Below are 17,991 nucleotides of genomic sequence, written 5' to 3'. Positions count from 1 at the left end.
CACAGGATTTGGACACTTAGCCTCCGATGTGATAAACTCCCATGGTAATATCCATATCCATAAAATCCATCAAATTGCTCTCAACTTACATGTGAGGTTGACTTATAATACTTTTCCAAGCAATGCACAAGTATATATGTACAGTAGCCCTTATCTGAAAAGACTAAATGGAATTTCTCATCCATGCCAGCTATTAAAATGTCTCCATCCCTGAAAGGAAAACACAGGATGGAGAGGCATGGAGAATGAACACTGTGGACCAGAAACATATGCAGCCCTCTCAAACCAGGGTTCCTATATGGTGGTGCTATTCTCTATGGTGGGTGGATAGAGGTAGGTGTAAGGCAATTTTAGGGACTCGTTCCTCTTCCTAATTCCCTCAGAAATGTGGGCCAGACGCTGTTGAAAAGCCGTGATGAGCTGCTTTGGCTCCTCTTCCACAAAGTGCTCCTCGTCGTATTCTCCAAGTGGTTTCTGCAAAGAGAAAACAAGGTGTTATTTTCCCTGGAAAATGATGAACCATCCATTATGAAGCCAAACCCTCCCTCCAGTCCATCTGCCTTGGTCCAGGCCTTGGAGGTAGAGAGGAACTGCTGGACCTCTTACCCTTTCCCTCCACCACTCCCTTCTCCTTCTGTGTCATGTCTTTTTAGATTGTAAGCCTGAGGGCAGGGAACCGTCTAATTAAAAAGATTGTATGTACAGTGCTGTGTAAATTTACAGCGCTTCATAAATAAAGGTTAATAATAATAATAATAATAATAGTGTTTGAGTCAGACCTGGGATCCCCAGAGTTCAACTCTGGGATGATGAAGTACTCCAAAAGACAAGAATGTCTCTGCCCATGTGCAGAGTATGCCACCCTCACCACCGATCAACCACAGGAGAAGCAATAGGAAGCCTTGCTCCTTCTCCAGGCTTTGGGGCTGTGGTGAAGAAGCTCTGCCCCATGGAGAGGTTTTTGTACCCCTCTGGGAGGGAAAGAATATTTGTAATTATTCATTCCCAGGTTGAAAAACAAGTTTCCGGAAGAATAAAAGACCAGTAAGTATTTTGCACAATTTTCTTCTGGTGTTCAAACATCACAAAGTAGTGTCAAGGGATTATTTTGCAGAGAAAAACACACAAGTTTCTATGTAGAAAAAATATATTCTGCATTGAAAACAGTTTTTCTGCAGAGGAAACCTGTTTTCTCAATCAGAGAAAATTTTGTATGGAAACCTCTCTCCCGCTACACACACATGTCTTTCTCTGCAGAATAATTCTTTGCAAAACATTGGGGTGTTCAAATACAGAGAGAATGCGACAGAGGAATGTTTGTTTTCTCCTCCATCAGGGAGAAAATGGCTTCATTATTTGTCCTAATATGAGAGAATGGAATAGTTGCAGATTTACATTCCAATCTGGAATTTCTATCAGATTCCCGTGAAACCCTCTCCACAGATAAACACCCCAAAAGTTTGTGTAGAATAAGTCCACAGCATCTTCTGCATGGAAAATAGGATTTCTGCACAAAAACATTATTTAAATGGGAGCAAATGTTTTTGCCCTTTCACACAAAATGCTGCTTTCAGCTGCAATAATACCACATGCAATTTTTTTTATGCAGAATAAGTCCTGAACTACAAATAGTCTTCAAAAACTGCAAAGTTTTATAATACAGTACTTCTTTACAGCAGTAAAACAATAGCTGAAATTATTTCTTGCTTTCTCCAAGAACAAAATTTAGTAAAGAATGTATCAGCTATAAGGCTACTGAGGGAAGAAACTATTTTAGGAAGGCAAGAATCACTTGAGGCAATGGAGCTTAAGGGTAAAACATGCAGAGCATGGAAAAGCCCTTCGCTTGGGCTCCCAAAGGCTGGTGATTCTGAGAGGTAGACTGCATCTACACTGCAAAATTAATGCAGTTTGACACTGTTTTAACTGCCATGGCTCCATGCTATGGAATCCTTGGATTTGTAGTTGGTTGCGGCACCAGAATTCTCAGGCAGGATAGTCTAAATATCTCACAAAGCTACAAATCCCAGAATTTGATAGCATTGAGAGGTGTCAGACTGCATTAATTCTGCAGTGCAGATGCACCCATAAAGTTAAAAAGGGTTTTTGCCCCCTAAGCTCTGAATCTTAGTGCGCAGGGAAAAAGACAAACTGGAAGCAGATCTCACACAAGGCTGGTTTATGAACATATTGGTCTTGCCTTTGCTACTCCAAGATGTGGAGAGCAAAGAGGTCTGAATTCTGCCTTTTGAATCATGCGTAGCAGTTGACTCTATGGGTTGTTGTTTTTTTTTTTTTTTTGTCATAATAGTTATTGCTAAAACTGATAAGACTTGCTTCTCCCCCTTCCGTGCTGAGAAAGTTTCCCCGCCTCCAATGGCAGAGCATCACTCTTCTTCTCCTCACCATGTCAAACTCCTCATTCCTCAGGACCCAGAGGACGGAGAGGACCTGGCTGGTGGTGTTCATCTCGGGGATGGTGTCTAGGAACTCCTCCAAAGTCACAGGGGCTTTCACTTGGGGCGGGGGTTTCCTCATGGACGAAGGCAGGTTGGGCATGAAGGCCCCCAGTTCAAACTGCCATCCAGAGAAAAGAGCAGAAAATGCAAATGAATGTTAAACATTTTTCAATAAAGTCAATGGCCAAGATTCTGCATCACAGCCTGCACTTCATATCTCTGCAAATCCGTAGCTACATTGCAGAAATGCAACAAAACTCTGTTAGCGAATTGCATTTGGGCAAAGGCAAGAGGATTCCAAAGTGCTTTGGGTGGTTCTGATGAGCCTTAGGCACTTGTGGTGCACACTGGAAACTTCTCATACTCAATGGCCACTTGCAATGTGCACTGGGCACATGTGATGTCTGTCAGGCACGTCTGATGCCCATGGGACACTTCTGATGTCTGGCATACATTTCTAATGCACGTGGGACAGTTCTGACGTACATGGGACAATTCTGATGCACTGGGACACGTGGTGTCTGTCATGCATTTCTAATGCACATGGAATATTCCTTATGTAGAGAGATCCTGTAGCACCTTTGACACTAACTGACAGAAAGAAATTGGCAGCATGGGCTTTCCTAGACTTCTGTCTACTTCCTCAGATGCATTTGGATTTGGACTGAAGTCTATGCAAGCTCATGCTGCCAACTTCTTTCTTTCAGTTAGTCTCAAAGGTGCTACAAGATCTCTCTACATCTAACATGGCTATATCTTTGAATGGCATACTCCTGTTGCACTCTAGCCCTTCCTAGATGGTTTCTGGGCAGACCTCAAGAGCGCCCCAATGTGCCCCAGTGCCTATTGCATATCAAGACCATGGTGGATTGGTATGATAAGAACAGTGTTATTTTGAATCGATTTTATTAAAAACGTTGTATTTTAAATCGTTTCAAATCTTAAGTGGGAACAACCCGATCATTGGTATGAATGCACCACAAACGCCCATATGTTGCAACATCACAGCAGTCCCTAAAGGAACGGCTCAATTCTATTCACTACACATGTAACTCCTCTTACAACGACCTTAAGTTCTATGCTAAATTCCAGCCAATGTATTTTAAAAATTTCCAGCATCCGGTTGGTTAGTCTTAACTAAAGTAGATCTATTGATTCAATTGCTGACTGGTCAATCAATACATAGGTAAATCCATTATTTCAATAGGTCTACTTTACACAGTCCTAAACTGTAGGATTAGGCCGTATCAGGGCCATACCAGGCAGGGGATTTGGGGAACTGTCATCCAAACAGGTAACTTTCCCAAGAAAGTATTGGATATATCTGCATTAGGAAGGGAGAAAAGGTATTGCATTTTCATTTCTATGAAATTATCCATTTTGACACATCCTGAGATTTCTAGTGAAAGTGAGCATATCTAGACTCAGGAACCCATGTGTTTGTGGAGTTTTCAGTGTGTTTTGGAAGGGGAAAATTGCCCCAAACCTAATGTCAAAAGGGCACACAGCAAAAAATGCATGCATGTCAAGAATGTGCCTGAGCGTGCTTTTATCAAAGCAAGCATGCGTACATTTAAAAAAAATGAATATGACACATCTATACCTTTGGTACACATTAGTACAAAACTCTTGCAACCTCTGCATACAGTTATCATTAATTAGACATCAGAAATGGTCCTGCTGGAGTATAAACAAAGGTAGCATGTCCTACCTTGCAGGGCTGGGCAGAGATACAACTATACAAACATATACCCAGATATGTCTGATTTCAAGATATTAAGCAGGGTTGGGAGACCAGCAGGAAGGAATCCCGGGGAGCTTAGGAAATATGAGTTAGAGATGGTGGAGGAGTTAGAGTCAGAGAATGAGGGAGATGGGTCAGTCGATGATGGGAACTGAAGTTTTGGGGAGCTTGGAATATGAGTTAGAGACCTATTTGAGTTAGGGTCAGAGACATTAGTTAGGCTCATGTCAGTTAGTCAGGATGAGGAGTGAGAAAGTTAAGAAAATGGAAAAGAGACATGTGGATGACAGTTAATTGTTTAAGGTTAGTCAAGATGTAGGGTGCATCTACACTGGAGAAATAATGTAGTTTGACACCACATGCTGTAGTGCTATCCTATGGAATCCTGGGATGTGTAGTTTTACAAAGTCTTTAGCCTTCTCTGCCAAAGAGTGCTGGTGCCTTACAAAACTACAAGTCTCAGGATTCTGTAGGATGGAGCCATGGGCATTAAAGTGGTATCAGACTGCATGCTTTTCACAGTGTAGAGTTACCTTATGATGTCTTAAATAAGTAATCTTCAACTTTATGTGGAGCTCCTGTTTAATAAATTATTTTTGAATTATTCACCTGTGCTTCTGAGACATCACTTAAATCTCAAAGGCCTGCCTGAATAAGAACATCTTCATGCCGGCTAAAAGGGAACAAGGACAGGGCCAACTAGACTAACCGTGCAAGAGAACTGTACGGGAAAAGCTGATGCAAGATCCCATATGAGATATATCTGGAGTGCCTTTAAACTACCTGTTTTTAAAAGCAAATGTTTGCAATGTTTACCCTTGCATTTGCAATCTTGGTTTTGAAACCTGTCCCCATAAAAGCCAAGCGAGGGCTATAGAGACCTACAGGTTTGTCCTGCTTGCAAAGAGATTAGGTGAAAGAGCATCCCTCATCTTCACATCAACTGCAAACCTGGAAATCTAGTTGCTGACCAGGGGCCTAAATACTTTGGCCTTATCGACATCTGCTTTGAGGAAAAGGCGTGCTTTGTTTGCAAAGACTTCTTTGTTTAATCATTCCTCCAAGAGACTCTGGGGAGAAAAGTGATGATGAAATGCACAGAGACATTCTCCCTTCTCTGGCAATAGGATCGCATACCTGGCCGCTGTTTACCGCAGCATGATAAGCTGAGCAAGTGAAGATCACCATGGTCAGGAACTTGATAAGTTCTTGGACAGAACGGATAGAAGATGGGATACCTGTAGGGAAAGAAGAGAGTCATTTATAAAGCATGTCACATTTCAAGTTGAAGATTGTTGCAAAGGTGGAATAATTTACATTTGTTGGGGTTAGGGGTGAAGGACCCCTGTGAATATGGAAAAACCGCAGATAAAAAAAACTCTATTCTTTTAACCTAAGAGAACACCTCTCTAGGAATCACCAGGTCCTCCAGCGCAACTCTACGGTCAACATCTGCCAGAAGTTGATCACAGAATCACACTGGAGGACCTACAAATGCCTACAGAACTGTTTTCTCTTGGAACCTCTAGGGTCTCCAGCACAACTCTATGGTCAACATCCAGCAGAGTTGCACTGGAGGACTTAAAGATTCCTACAGAGAACATATGAATCAAAACCGCAAATAATCAAAGCTGCAAATGCAGAGGGCCAAGTGTACACCAACCTTGGAGAAATTACCCTTTGGACTACAAGTCCCGGAATCTTTAGTGGCCATGCTGGTTGGGCCAGGAGGTTCCAGGAGTCATAGCAAAAAGTAACTTTTCTAGGCTCTAGTTACTTTTGCAAATATCTGGATGCTACAAGCTGCTGGCTTGCACAAAATACTCTCCTTCTGTCTATTTCATTGCTGCCTCAACGTTCACAAGAGAGCAAGAGTCAATGCTTGAACAATGGGGTAGCCCTTCTCCGACATTTGGTGAGGGAGCACCCCCTATAACTTAAAAAGTTACTTTAAAAGAGTTACAGTTAACTGCGAAGACTAGTGACAGTGGTGATAGTAGAGTGGTGAATCCACTCTTTAAAGATCAGACTTAAATGAACTATCCAAGTCGCTCAAGCCTCTTCTCTAAACAGGTTCAACACTTTGGGTACCTTTTTTACAGTATACACTAAAACCCAGAGCGGAGTCCCTGCTCCATTGACATTAGGAGCCAGCAGCCACCTGCAAAGGGAATGAAGTTATCTCCCCCCCAAAGTTAGAAATGCTAATATAAAGCAGTTATGCCTTTATTATTGAGGTGAAGAATGAATGACAAGCATCTCATTGTTCGTACTGTACCTCCCATTAGAAACACTAATAGAATGTAGTTATGTCTTTGTTATTGGAGAAAAGAATTAATGACAAGTAACCTGAGTTACTCATTATTTGGAATGAGTTACCTGTTTTAAGTGAAGTTATCCCCCCTCCTTAAGTTAGAAATGCTAATAGACTGTAGTTTCCCTTAGGGTTATTGGAGAAAATGAATGAATGAATGAATGAATGACAAGTAACTCATTATTTGTAATGAAATGTGACTGATTATTTGTAATGACAGGTGACTCATTATTTATAATGAGTTACCCCCAAGTTACATACAATAGTTGGTGAGGGAAGAAAATATTTTCTTTCTTGAATTACCTGATGACCGTCTGGCCAAGAAACCCTTTGTGAAAATATCACAAATCCACGCCTGCAACTCATAATCCCTCTGGACCGCTAAATTGTTTTGGTAATAGAGTTCAACAATGCCAGAGACAAAGCTGCGGAGAAGGAGAAAGATGTCAGGTCTGGGTCAGGCCTTTTCCATCAACTAATTCTTTACAAAAGAATAAACTACAAGGTGCCACATGCTCTCAGTCATAGGAAAAGGCAAGGGCAAACCCCCTCTGAACAAATTCTGCCCAGTGTGCTCAATGGGATGTGGCCAGGCAACAAGAGGACAAAATGAGGAAGACCACACAGAGAAATACTGTTTTAAGCAGAGAAACCCTGGAATTTACAGTAGGTACAGTACTGAGCTTAAGAAAGGCAAGACTCTGCCCCTTCCTCTGTTCTCCCTTTTGCTAAGTTAACTGCATGCAAACTACTTTTGCAATTTGAACTGAGCTTGCAGCAATTTAAGCAAGCATAAAGTAGGAGGAGGAGAGGGGAAACCAGGACATTTTAAAAGTAACTGGGAAAATTGGAAGGCAAAGGATTAACTAGGGCTATCCCATCCTAATAGGGACAATTGGATAGTATCCTTTTGAGACACTTTAGCTACATATTCCTCCATGTGGCAGAGGGCTGGATTAGGCAGTCCTTTTGGTCCCTTCCAACTCTTTGTCATTCACTGATTCAACATCTTCCAACCAATCCTCTTTCCCTCACCTCTCAATGGCATCCCAGATTTTCATCCCATCATCCCTGTAGAGGTAATTGAGAAGAGAGCCGACTCCTCGGGCCTCGATGTCATCGGGAAGGCAAAGCTGGGTGTAGGTCAGGGTTTCCAGGGCCTTTTTGAGGAGCACAGCTAATCCTTTCCGCCCAGTTGCTATGGCCTGCAACGGGGAAGAATGGACACTTTCATTTTCAAGTATTGGTCTCCTTAGGCTGCATCTGCAGTGCAGAGTTAACACAGTTTGACAGAGCTTTAACCGCCATAGCTCCATGCAAAGAAATTCCGGGATTTGTAGGTCTGTGAGATATGTAACTTCTCTGCCAGAGTGCTCTGAGGTCACAATAAACTACAAATCCCAGGCGTCCATAGCATGGAGTCATGGCAGTTAAAACAGTGTCAAACTGTTTTATTTTTACAGTGCAGAGTCCCACTTTCCAGTGTATGTGTGAACTCACAAACCCTTTGCCCTGAGGTCCTGGGTGGAGGAAGGCAATCCGGAATAGATTCCCAGCATCCTTCCCATGATATAACACGAGGGTCCCACTTACTCACCTTATCGAAGGTCCCTCCCTGGCAGATGAGGAAAGTCCTCGCCAATACATTGATATGGATGGAATAACGGAGGTGAGGAATCAGAAGCTGGGAAAAACAGAAACCGACATGAGGCTGGAGGCACATCCCAGTATATCGCTGAATTTGGAAGTAACATGTTGGAAGCAATGTCACTCACTGTAACCTGCTGTACTCACTGTAACGGTGACTCTATTCTGGGTTTTAGATTGAACTTAAAGGAGCTATCCAAAGTGCTAAACCTATATTATTATTATTATTATTATTATTATTATTATTATTATTATTATTTCTTACCCACCTCTCCTCACAGCTCAAGGTGGGTTACAGCATTGTTAAAACACAATCATGACATAAAATACATATATTAAGTACATCTCTATGCAATGTTTATATTACAATATATAGGACAATAATTAAATATCAAATTTATGTTTAAAATTCATGATTAAAAACTACCCAATTTTGGAACAGCACCTTGGATCCCTTCTTTCAAGTTCTTTCAAGTTCTGGAACTGATTCATCACATATCTAATGCCAAATATAATGATTTAAATAACGCCTTGGAGGGAAAAATCCTTGAGAATCTTTTAAACTGGCCAGAGGTAAGATAGTCATTTTCAACCAATCATTTCCAAGCTTTGGACCGAGATTCAAATTGGTTATCTCCAGTTAAAAAGATAAGCAGATGATGGAAAAGAAGGACTGTTTTCTGCCTGAGACCCACTGCCTATCAGAGCAGGAAAAACCAAGCAAGGTAGACAAAAACTCTGACTTGGTATTCAACATTTTTCTTATTCCCACAGCCCACATCTGTTCAATGCAGGAGTGGACCACTGTGGGAGGGTAGGGGTCACATTAACCCCCCAAAATCCTTGGCAGGCCATATTCCCACCACACCCATTCCCACCAAAACAGTCTCCAAATGCCCTCTAGGGAGCCTTTGTAGCATACTTTGGAGTCTTCCTGGGCAGTTGCCATTCAGTTGGGCATATCTGGACAGGTTCACAGCTGCCAACAGCTGCCTGGAGTCCTGTCTTGGCAATTATGTGTGCCATCTCACTGGACGTGGGCACACCTGCCAACCACCCATAGAGCAAGAACCAGCTGCTGGCCACCTGCAAGCAAGGAGAGTTTGGAAGTGCCCACAGGTCAGCACACTTGCCTCCCAGGAGTTTGCATTGCCATTCTTCAAGATCTCATTACAAGGCAGAGGAGCCAGGATTTGTATGCCAAGAGGCTGCACTATCTTACTGCAGGAGCCTTGGTGGTGGTGGTTGTTTGCCTTCAAATTGTTTCTGACTTATGGTGACCCTAAGGTTTTCTTGGCAGGATTTGTGCAGAGGAGGTTTGCCACTGCCTTTGCCTGAGGCTGAGAGAGTGTGACTTGCTTATGGTCACCCAGTAGGCTTCATGGCCAAGGTGGGAATCAAACCCAGGTCTTAATGTCCTAGGAGGAAAGAGCTATCTCTTGGTCCCACCAGCTTCATAAGTATGTTTAATGAAGAGACTGGAAGAAAGCCCTCTTTGAAGCTGGACTGTGGAACTCTCTGCCACAGGAGACTGGGTTGGTCCTCTCCCCACTCTCCTTCCATTGGCAAACAAAGGCCTTTTTATATGAAGGCTTTTGATGACAATCAAGGGCAACTTAGACAATCAAAAGTCTGGAAACCAAGCTTTCAGAGGAACAACTGCAGGAGTTCAGTATGTTCAGCTTGAAGAAGAGAAGACGGAGAGGTGACCTGATATCTGTCTTTAAATATTTGTCAGCTAAATGATGGGATGAGCTTCTTTTCTTGTGCTCTAGAGGCATCAGGCTGTAGAAATAATGCAGTTTGACACCATTTTAACGGCTATGGCTCTATCCTACAGCATCCTGGGATTTGTAGTTTGGTGAAGCACCAGCCCTCTTTGGCAGTGAAGGCTTAAGACTTTGTAATGCTGCAAAACCCAAGATTCCATAGGATAGCTTTATCCTATGGAATCCTGGGTTTTGTTGCTTTACACATCTTGCAACCTGTTGAATCAATGAATCAATGAAATGATAAAGAGTTGGCCGAAAGGACTGCCTACTAGTTCAACTTTCTGCCGTGGAGGAATACATAGCAAAAGTATCCCAAAAGCATACTATTCAGTTGTCCCTATGGATGGTAATCCCTGGGTTTCTGGTGGAGCAAACACAGATTGGACAGCCCTAGTTAATCCTCCATCTTCCAACTTCCCCAGCTGTTTTTAAAATGTCCTGGTTTCCCGCTCCTCCTCCTAAAGTGGTGTCAAACTGCATTATTTTTACAGTGTAGATGCAGCCCTAGGGCCTAAACCAATGGGTTCAAACTACATGCAATGAGAGTTCACCTAACAGTAGAAAGAAAACAGCTGTTTGATGGTGGGACAGAGTCCATCAGAAAATAAAGGACTCTTGTTTCATGGAGACTGTTAAACAGAGGTTGGATGCCCAGCTCAAATATGCACTTTAGTTGCATATTCCAGCATGGTAGGAGGGTTAAATTCGATGGCCCTTGCGGGACTTTTCCAACCTAATGATGCTATGATATTCTGCCTCAAAGCAAACCCAGTTCCACCTTCTGCCCATTCGACACTCACCTTGTACAATGGATGGCACATTGGCAGCTGCCTCAGGGTGGAGATGGAGAAGACTTCAGCCATCAGGTGGCCACGGAGGAGGTGGGCAATCACTTCGTGGGTGTGGAACTCGGAGTTTCGCACCCACGTCTTGGCTAAGGTCCAGATCCATTCTTCATCAGTGGGAAGGAAAATGGGGCTTTGGGGGCCCGGTTGCTGGCTGAGCTGCGGGGCAGAATTAGAAAAAGCAAAGAGATTGATGTTGCAGCCAGGAGTGGCATAATTTATAATCTAAAGATGCTCCCTTATAGCAGAGGGAGGGAGCTGATGTGTCCATGGGATGCTGAATCCATTCTGAGATTTAGTCTGAACTTGAAAGGAGCTGTCCAGTGTCTCTGGCCTATTTGAAGATAGGGCTCCACAGATTGGATAACCCCCTTGAAGTTTGGATTAGGAGCCACCCCACTGAAATAGAAGCCATGGGCTTGTAAATGAGACTATCCAGTCAGCCCTCTGTATCCATGGATTTTTTTTATCCATGGATTCAACCATCCATGGCTTGAAAATATTCAAAAATAATATAAATTTTAAGTGTAAACATTGATTTTGTCATTATATATGAGGGACAATATTTCACCATGGGATCGTTTTTAATGGGACTTGAGCATCCACAGATTTTGATATCCATGGGGGGGGGGTCCCGAAACCAAACCTCAGTGTCCATACATTACCAACTGTAATGTATGGACAAGAACATTGGAGACAACACCAGCCCACACCAACATTACTGGTCCAAATTTTGAAAAGTAGGCATTCATTTCAGCTATCATGCTTCCAACAAAGGTCCCAATATGCAGGCTGCTGGGTGGTTCCACATCAATAAACCAGTTCTAGCTTTTTTCATTTCCACAGGAGCAGGTCTTTTGTACATCTTACCTGGTTTGACTGCCCATTCAAAATGAGGCCAACCCCAATACTTTCTGAAAGAACAAGAATAGTTCACAATATATTGTTGGGGGTGGAATAGACAGACAGACAAATATTCCTACTGTAAGGACTACAGGTACAATCAGAGAAAAGTTCATATACCATTGTGATGATGGTTAGTGCCTTCTGGTCATTGGGTTGGTGGATTGGCTCAGACTAGAGTTGGAGCCATTCAAGGTGCTGAACTCTCACCCCAGTTTGGCCACTTGGAAAGCCCATTTAAAGTTCAGACTAATAACTGGAATGGATTCACAACAGATGCCAGCCTCCCCCTGAATACTCCCATCATGACAGGGTCTTCTTTAGCTTTCCATTAATTGAGGGGGGCGCCAAGGTCATGTAGACGTTTCTAAGCTTGGTTTGAATTTTCCTTCTCTGTGAAATGGATATACTGGTTGGCTTACCTGGATAGCAAGAGGGATGACTTCTCCGGTGGGTTTCTGGTAGAGCAAACACAGAGGGGCAGCGATATATTGCTCTTTCCCATTCACCATGTTGTTGGGAATATCTTCCAGGATCTTGTAATCTACTAGGAAAATGGTCCCTTTCTGTAAAACAGAAGATGTTGCAGAAGAAAGTTCATCAGAAGAAAGGATGAGGAATTTTGCAAGGATAAATAATTAAAGTGGTTTTCTCCCTGTTGCAGGGAGAAAAAGAAATGAAAATCCCTTTTCTGGATTTGTCTCATGTTTGAACCTTCCAAAATGCCATGCAAGAATTATTCTGTAGTGAAAAACTCAATTTGGGGTGTGTGAGCAATTTTCGGCACAGGAAACCTATTTTCTGCAGAGAAAATTGGGTTTTTTTATGTAAAAAATTGTCTGTTTACTTTGCGGAATAATTCCTGCACAATAGTTTGGGTCTGGGATGCCAAATATCAAAAGGAAAGTGTGCAAAATTCTCAATGGTCTATTCTATTGCCCTGCAAATCACAGTACATTTTCCTTCTACCTTTACCTTGCACCTTTGGCTGCTTTTCATATCTTGGTGGAGTAAGTTACCTTGAGCTCCTCTTGGAGGGTGGTGTCCTCTCCCAAAGGCCCAGCCACCATGTCTTCGGTGACAGGGAAGTTTTCTGGGATCTTGGTGCATTTCTGGATCATAATTGGGTTGATTCCGTTAAGAAACTGGTAGCCAAAGAATTCGTCATCTCTCCAGTGCTCAAACACATACTCTGGGGAGGCAAAGAAAGAGACAGACAGACATAAAGAGGCTATTTGTCAAAATAATCACAAGCAGAGGGTTGCAATGAGAAGTTGCAGCGTCAAAATGGACATCGACCTTTGGGGAGCTAACATTTGTTAGGATGAGGCCACAAAATAGATCCATAAGCCTCACTTTGCCCGCCTATGAAGTCTATCATTTTAACATTTTAACTGATGCTGTTTGTTAATTGTTGTTGTCCCCAGCCTCAATCTATGGGGAGACGTGGGTAAGAAATTAGTAGTAGTAGTAGTAGTAGTAGTAGTTGTGTTACCATGCAACTATTACCAGCAAAAATTGTGAATGCACATGCATTTAAGAGAAGCCCACATTATGAAACAGAATGCTGTCTTGCAAATCCAGAGGGAAAAAGCTACAGAGGTCAATGGATTTATTTCTGGGTTGCATTGGACTATGACTATGGAGACCAGGGCTTGAACCCCTGCTTGATCATGTAAACCCAACTGGATCACCTTGGGCAAGTCACACTCTCTCAGCCTCAGAGGAGAGCCATGGCAAACTCCCTCTGAACAAATCCTGCTGAGAAAACCCCATAATAGGTTTCCCTTAGGGTCGCCATAAGTTGGAAATGACTTGAAGGCACACAACACCAATAATGAAGAAGAGGGAGGGAATGGGAAACATCCCACTTGGCCACCATTAACCATCACTGACCATCACTTGGCCATCACTGACCTGAGATGGGGCTGTGATAGAACCAGAAGACCTTGCGGATGTCCTCAAGTTTTCCCCAGGAGTAAGGTTTGTCCAGGAAGCCTTTCAATTTGGCCTCAAAAAGCCTGTGAGGGAGAAAGGAATGGTGGAGGAGTTAGATTTATCTTGGAAAGACACACACACAAAAATCTGGCGCCTCTGATCTTCTACACTCATCATACATAAAAATATAAAATTTCCTGATATGCAAATGTAAAAGTAAATATTCTCCTTTGGACTACAGCTGCCAGAAACCTCCAGTGTTGGGGATTCTGGGAGCTATGGTTCAAAAGAGGAATGTTTCCAAGCTCACTTCTACCAGGGAAGAGCCTTTTTATGTTTTTGGACTGCAGCTCCCAGCATTCCTTAACTTAAGCTATGTTCAGGGTAACCCAACATCCTCCTTTTCCGGGACATGTCCTGCATTTCAGCCTTCTGTCCAGGAGGAATTCCAAAAGGTCCTCCATTTGGAGCAGGACGAAGAAGCATGAATTTATATTTATACAGTATAAGTGTTTTTTAGTTTACTTGGTCGTGTCCTACGTTTTTCATGAATGTCCCATATTTTGTGATGCCTTGTCCTCCTTTGCAGTTATGGCATCTGGTCACCCTGGCTCTGTTGGTTATGGCTAATGGGAGTTTCAGTCCAGCAACATCTGGAAGGCTGCACGTTGTCCATCCTTGGCTTATGTAGAATCATTAGTTCAGCCCATGTAACCAAGTGTTGCTTTCTTTGGGTGATGGCAGCCTTCACAGATCTTGAGCCAAGAGCATCCTTTTCACAACTGTAGTAGCTTTCACAACTGCATTTGGGGTTATTTGCATGGGAAAGCAGGTGTCCTGCCTCTGGGGCAATGAGAGACCCAATTCAATCATACTGGGAAGAAAATCCCACACATGGGAGCCAGCACCGAAAAGCCTCTGCCTTGTGTCCCCACTGACTAGTCCCATTTGGTGGCAAGGCATAAAACAGGGCTTCAGATGGTGAATGCAAAACATGGGTAGACTCACACAGAAGCTCATACAGAAGCCTGAGATAGTTTGGCCCCAATCCATTTGCAACTTCTTCCTGGTTTTTTGAAACCAGGAACTCCAGAGAGAATACTGGAATGCATTTTTCATGCCAAGGTTCAGCTGCGGAACATGCAGAGGCAGTTAATAAAGATATGGACGATAAAAATGCTAACTGTGTCGGCATGATAAGAAACACCGCCCTTGCAAAAGGGACTGAGCCAGACCGATATATCAATGTTGGAGAAGTACTAGGAAGTTTGGGCTACAGCTCCCCAAACCCCCTAGCTTCACATGGCAGAGGCTGCATCCACACAACAGATATAAACCAGGTTATTCCTGCAGTGTGGCTGCAGCCTCTGCCATGCTAGGCTAAGGGGTTTGGGGAGCTGTAGCCCATACATCCCAGTACTTTTCCACCACTTGAACTGCTATGGAATTCTGGGAATTGTAGTTTGTGGTGGCACCAGAGCAAAGCTTTGGTATCATACCGGATTATTTCTGCAATGCAGATGTAGCCAATGGAAACTTGGCTAGTTGTATGGTGTCAAATACTTACGCAGCTGTCCCACGCCCAAAAAAGGCTGTGGATTTGGGGAACGAATACTGGATGTTGTACTCCATGGAGTTGACTGTGTCTATATCAGCGCACCATGGAATTCCTGGGAGGTATTCCTTCCACCTAGGCACAGAAATAAAGAGAGAGATTGGCTGGGAAAATCAGAACTGGGTAATATTTTTATATACTTTCCAATATTTCACAGATGAAAACTAGAGCACATGTGGCTGAGCAATGTCACAATATGGTCTATTGCAGCAAATATTATCAATGAGGAAAAACAGACAAGCTAAGGGAGGCTGCTGCAGTTTGCTTTTGCCTGGGCCAACTGGGAAGGATGAGATTCCAGCCCTTCTTAAACTCTGCCCCCATGATGCTAAATGTATGCAAATGATTCTTGCACTTTAAACTCATGTGAAGTCGAAGGCTTTCATGGCTGGCATCCATAGTTTTTTGTGGGTTTTTCGGGCCACATAGCCCAAAAAAACCCCACATAAATCTTTAAACTCAGTTTGCAGCGACAGGAGTAAGCTAAGGAGGAAGGGAAGAAATGGGAAGAGAAGACAGAAACTGACATTTTAGAATCAGCTGCTGGCAGAAGATTATTAGGGACTGTCCCTACCGGATGAGAACAGCTGGAAGGTAAGTGTTGAGTGATATCACCAGGGGTTGGCCCTTGTATATCATCTTTGCAGCAGCCCCTTGTTGTTGCTGTGTGCCTTCAAGTTGTTTCTGACTTATGGCTACCCTCAGGCAACCCTATCATGGGGTTTTCTTGGCAAGATTTGTTCAGAGCAGGTTTGCCGTTGTAGTATGGCCTGCCTCCTGAGATATCATACAAGGGTTGTCCCTAGACCTCAGCTTTCAATCCTGATACCTGAGGGCCTGGGAAAGTCCTAACCTGACTAACTCAGCCACAGATAAGACTAGCAGGCACAAGGTAAGCTGCCTCTAGCCTTAAGCAAAATACTTTGGTTCATGTGTCTTGGTGCTCGGAACAGAAGCACCAAGTAATTTGGCAACCTCCCCACATCAGCAAAGCTGGAGATAAAGCTTAGGTGGTGTGCTAGGTTGTTAAGACAGTCAGGAGAGAAGCCAGATTTTGAGCATCACCAAGTGGTTAGAAGGAGAGGAAAGCCGTAACACTCTTATGATGGCAGAGAGGAAGAATGGAAGGGCCAAGTAGCCCTGTACACATTTGTTGTTGTTGTGTGCCTTCAAGTCATTTCTGACTTATGGCAACCCTAAGGTGAATCTATCATGGGGTCTTCTTGGTAAAATGTATTCAGAAGAGGTTTCGCATTGCCTTCCCCTGAGGCTGAGAGAGTATGACTTGCCCAAGGTCACCCAGTGGGTTGCATGGCCAAGCTGGGAATCGAACCCTGGACTCCAGAGTCATGCAAAATGCTTTAAAATGCCTAAACTAGATGTGGATATCTGGATATCAGATTTCTTTTTTTAAAATAAAAATAATTAAATGTCTGTGTTTTTGTTTCCTACTGACCCATATTTGCTATGCCTTTGCACCAGCTCTTCACGGCGGTGTCTCCGCTGCAGATAGTGAGTATCATCCGAAGCGGTTTTGGCTGTAGATGGAAGGAAATAAAGAAAATCAGAATTCATAAAAGGTTTCCATATTCTCCCTACCAAGGCTGGCTTAACAGCGAAGGTGGCTGGCGGTTTTGGTGAATCCGGTTTGGGGTTTTGTGTGAATTTTTAACAAACTAACCAAGGTGCCAATCCTATTTTGATTACAGAGCTCCTTTAAATTTAAATTTCAGAGCAGATCAGAGCAAATTCACCACCTCACTGACAGGGGAATCCCTAAGAGATTTCGCTGCATGAAACAAAGAAGATGACCTTTTGCAATACTGGAATAGCATCATTCATTACACCTGAAAAAAAGAAACTGGCAGGATGAGCTTTCGTAGACTTCAGTCCACTTCCTCAGATGCATCTTAAGTCTACTTAAATCTACTTAAACCTATGAAAGCTCATGTTGCCAATTTCTTTCTTTCAGAGGTGCTGCAAGATCTCTCTATGTTGCATGGAATGGAGACCCTACTAGTCTCTCATAAAAAGGAATTTCATTTCTGCATGAATTGATGAGGTTATGGCGCGATATTGGCCTAGGTCTACTCTGGAGGTTCACTGGACCTCCCCATCTGTCCCCAAGGGCCTTTACCTGCTCCTTCCCGGAAAGACACAGTGCAATAGCCTTCGATCCATGAATAACAGGGGAAGTGATACACCTCTCCTCCCGGTGAGGTGACTTGGACAGCATTGCAGAACCAGCTGCTCTCAGGGAAGAAGGAATAGGGGTCTTTGTGGAGACGGATCAGGAGGATCGGGCCCAGGTCATAATCGCAAGATACATCATGCTCCTCTACCTGTTGAGAAAGAAAAGGTTCAGGGCCTCCTAGCATGGGATGAAGAAGGGAAAGAGGGTTACTATGTCCCAGGTACAGCTTCACACTCAGTTTTGAGTCAACAAACGCAACAGCAGCTGACGGCTTCCAGGTCAGGAGGGCAGAGAATCCACTCTGGGGTTTAGCATGAACTTTAATAGGGTTTAATGGACACAGCAAGAGGAGGAAAACAGGGCAAGATAAAGTTATTCCAGGTGTTGCTGAGCCCTGTCCCACCAGGCTAACCACTTTATGGTTCCTACTAAAATCCAGAGCGGATTCAACAGCCCTCTAACATGGGAGCCATTGGCAGCTTAAAATGTTCTCCATTTATTGATCTGCTATGTTCCACCTTGTTCTGTTTTCAGAGAGAAAAGCTGTGGTTAATGGCTAT

At 43.3% G+C, this 17,991-nt stretch overlaps 1 protein-coding gene across 1 annotated transcript; it reads right to left on the bottom strand.

The window, feature by feature from the left end:
- Nucleotides 1-294: 294 nt before the first annotated feature.
- LOC149304290 (polyunsaturated fatty acid lipoxygenase ALOX15B-like) lies at nucleotides 295-15,254 on the bottom strand. Its single transcript, XM_089479626.1, has 11 exons — nucleotides 15,190-15,254; nucleotides 13,602-13,705; nucleotides 12,704-12,876; nucleotides 12,107-12,250; nucleotides 10,737-10,940; nucleotides 8,115-8,201; nucleotides 7,553-7,722; nucleotides 6,821-6,942; nucleotides 5,341-5,441; nucleotides 2,407-2,577; nucleotides 295-474 (listed from the first exon to the last, which is right to left on the bottom strand). The coding sequence occupies exons 1-11, from the start codon at nucleotides 15,252-15,254 to the stop codon at nucleotides 295-297; spliced, it is 1,521 nt and encodes a 506-aa protein (XP_089335752.1).
- Nucleotides 15,255-17,991: the final 2,737 nt, after the last annotated feature.

Source organism: Sceloporus occidentalis, unplaced genomic scaffold (genome assembly GCF_023333645.1).
Source record: "Sceloporus occidentalis isolate IW3139 unplaced genomic scaffold, rSceOcc1.0.p SCAF_14, whole genome shotgun sequence".
In the NCBI taxonomy this organism is placed as follows: domain Eukaryota; kingdom Metazoa; phylum Chordata; class Lepidosauria; order Squamata; family Phrynosomatidae; genus Sceloporus; species Sceloporus occidentalis.
Note: the sequence above shows the minus strand (reverse complement) of the source record. Positions and strands in the feature narration are given on the sequence as shown.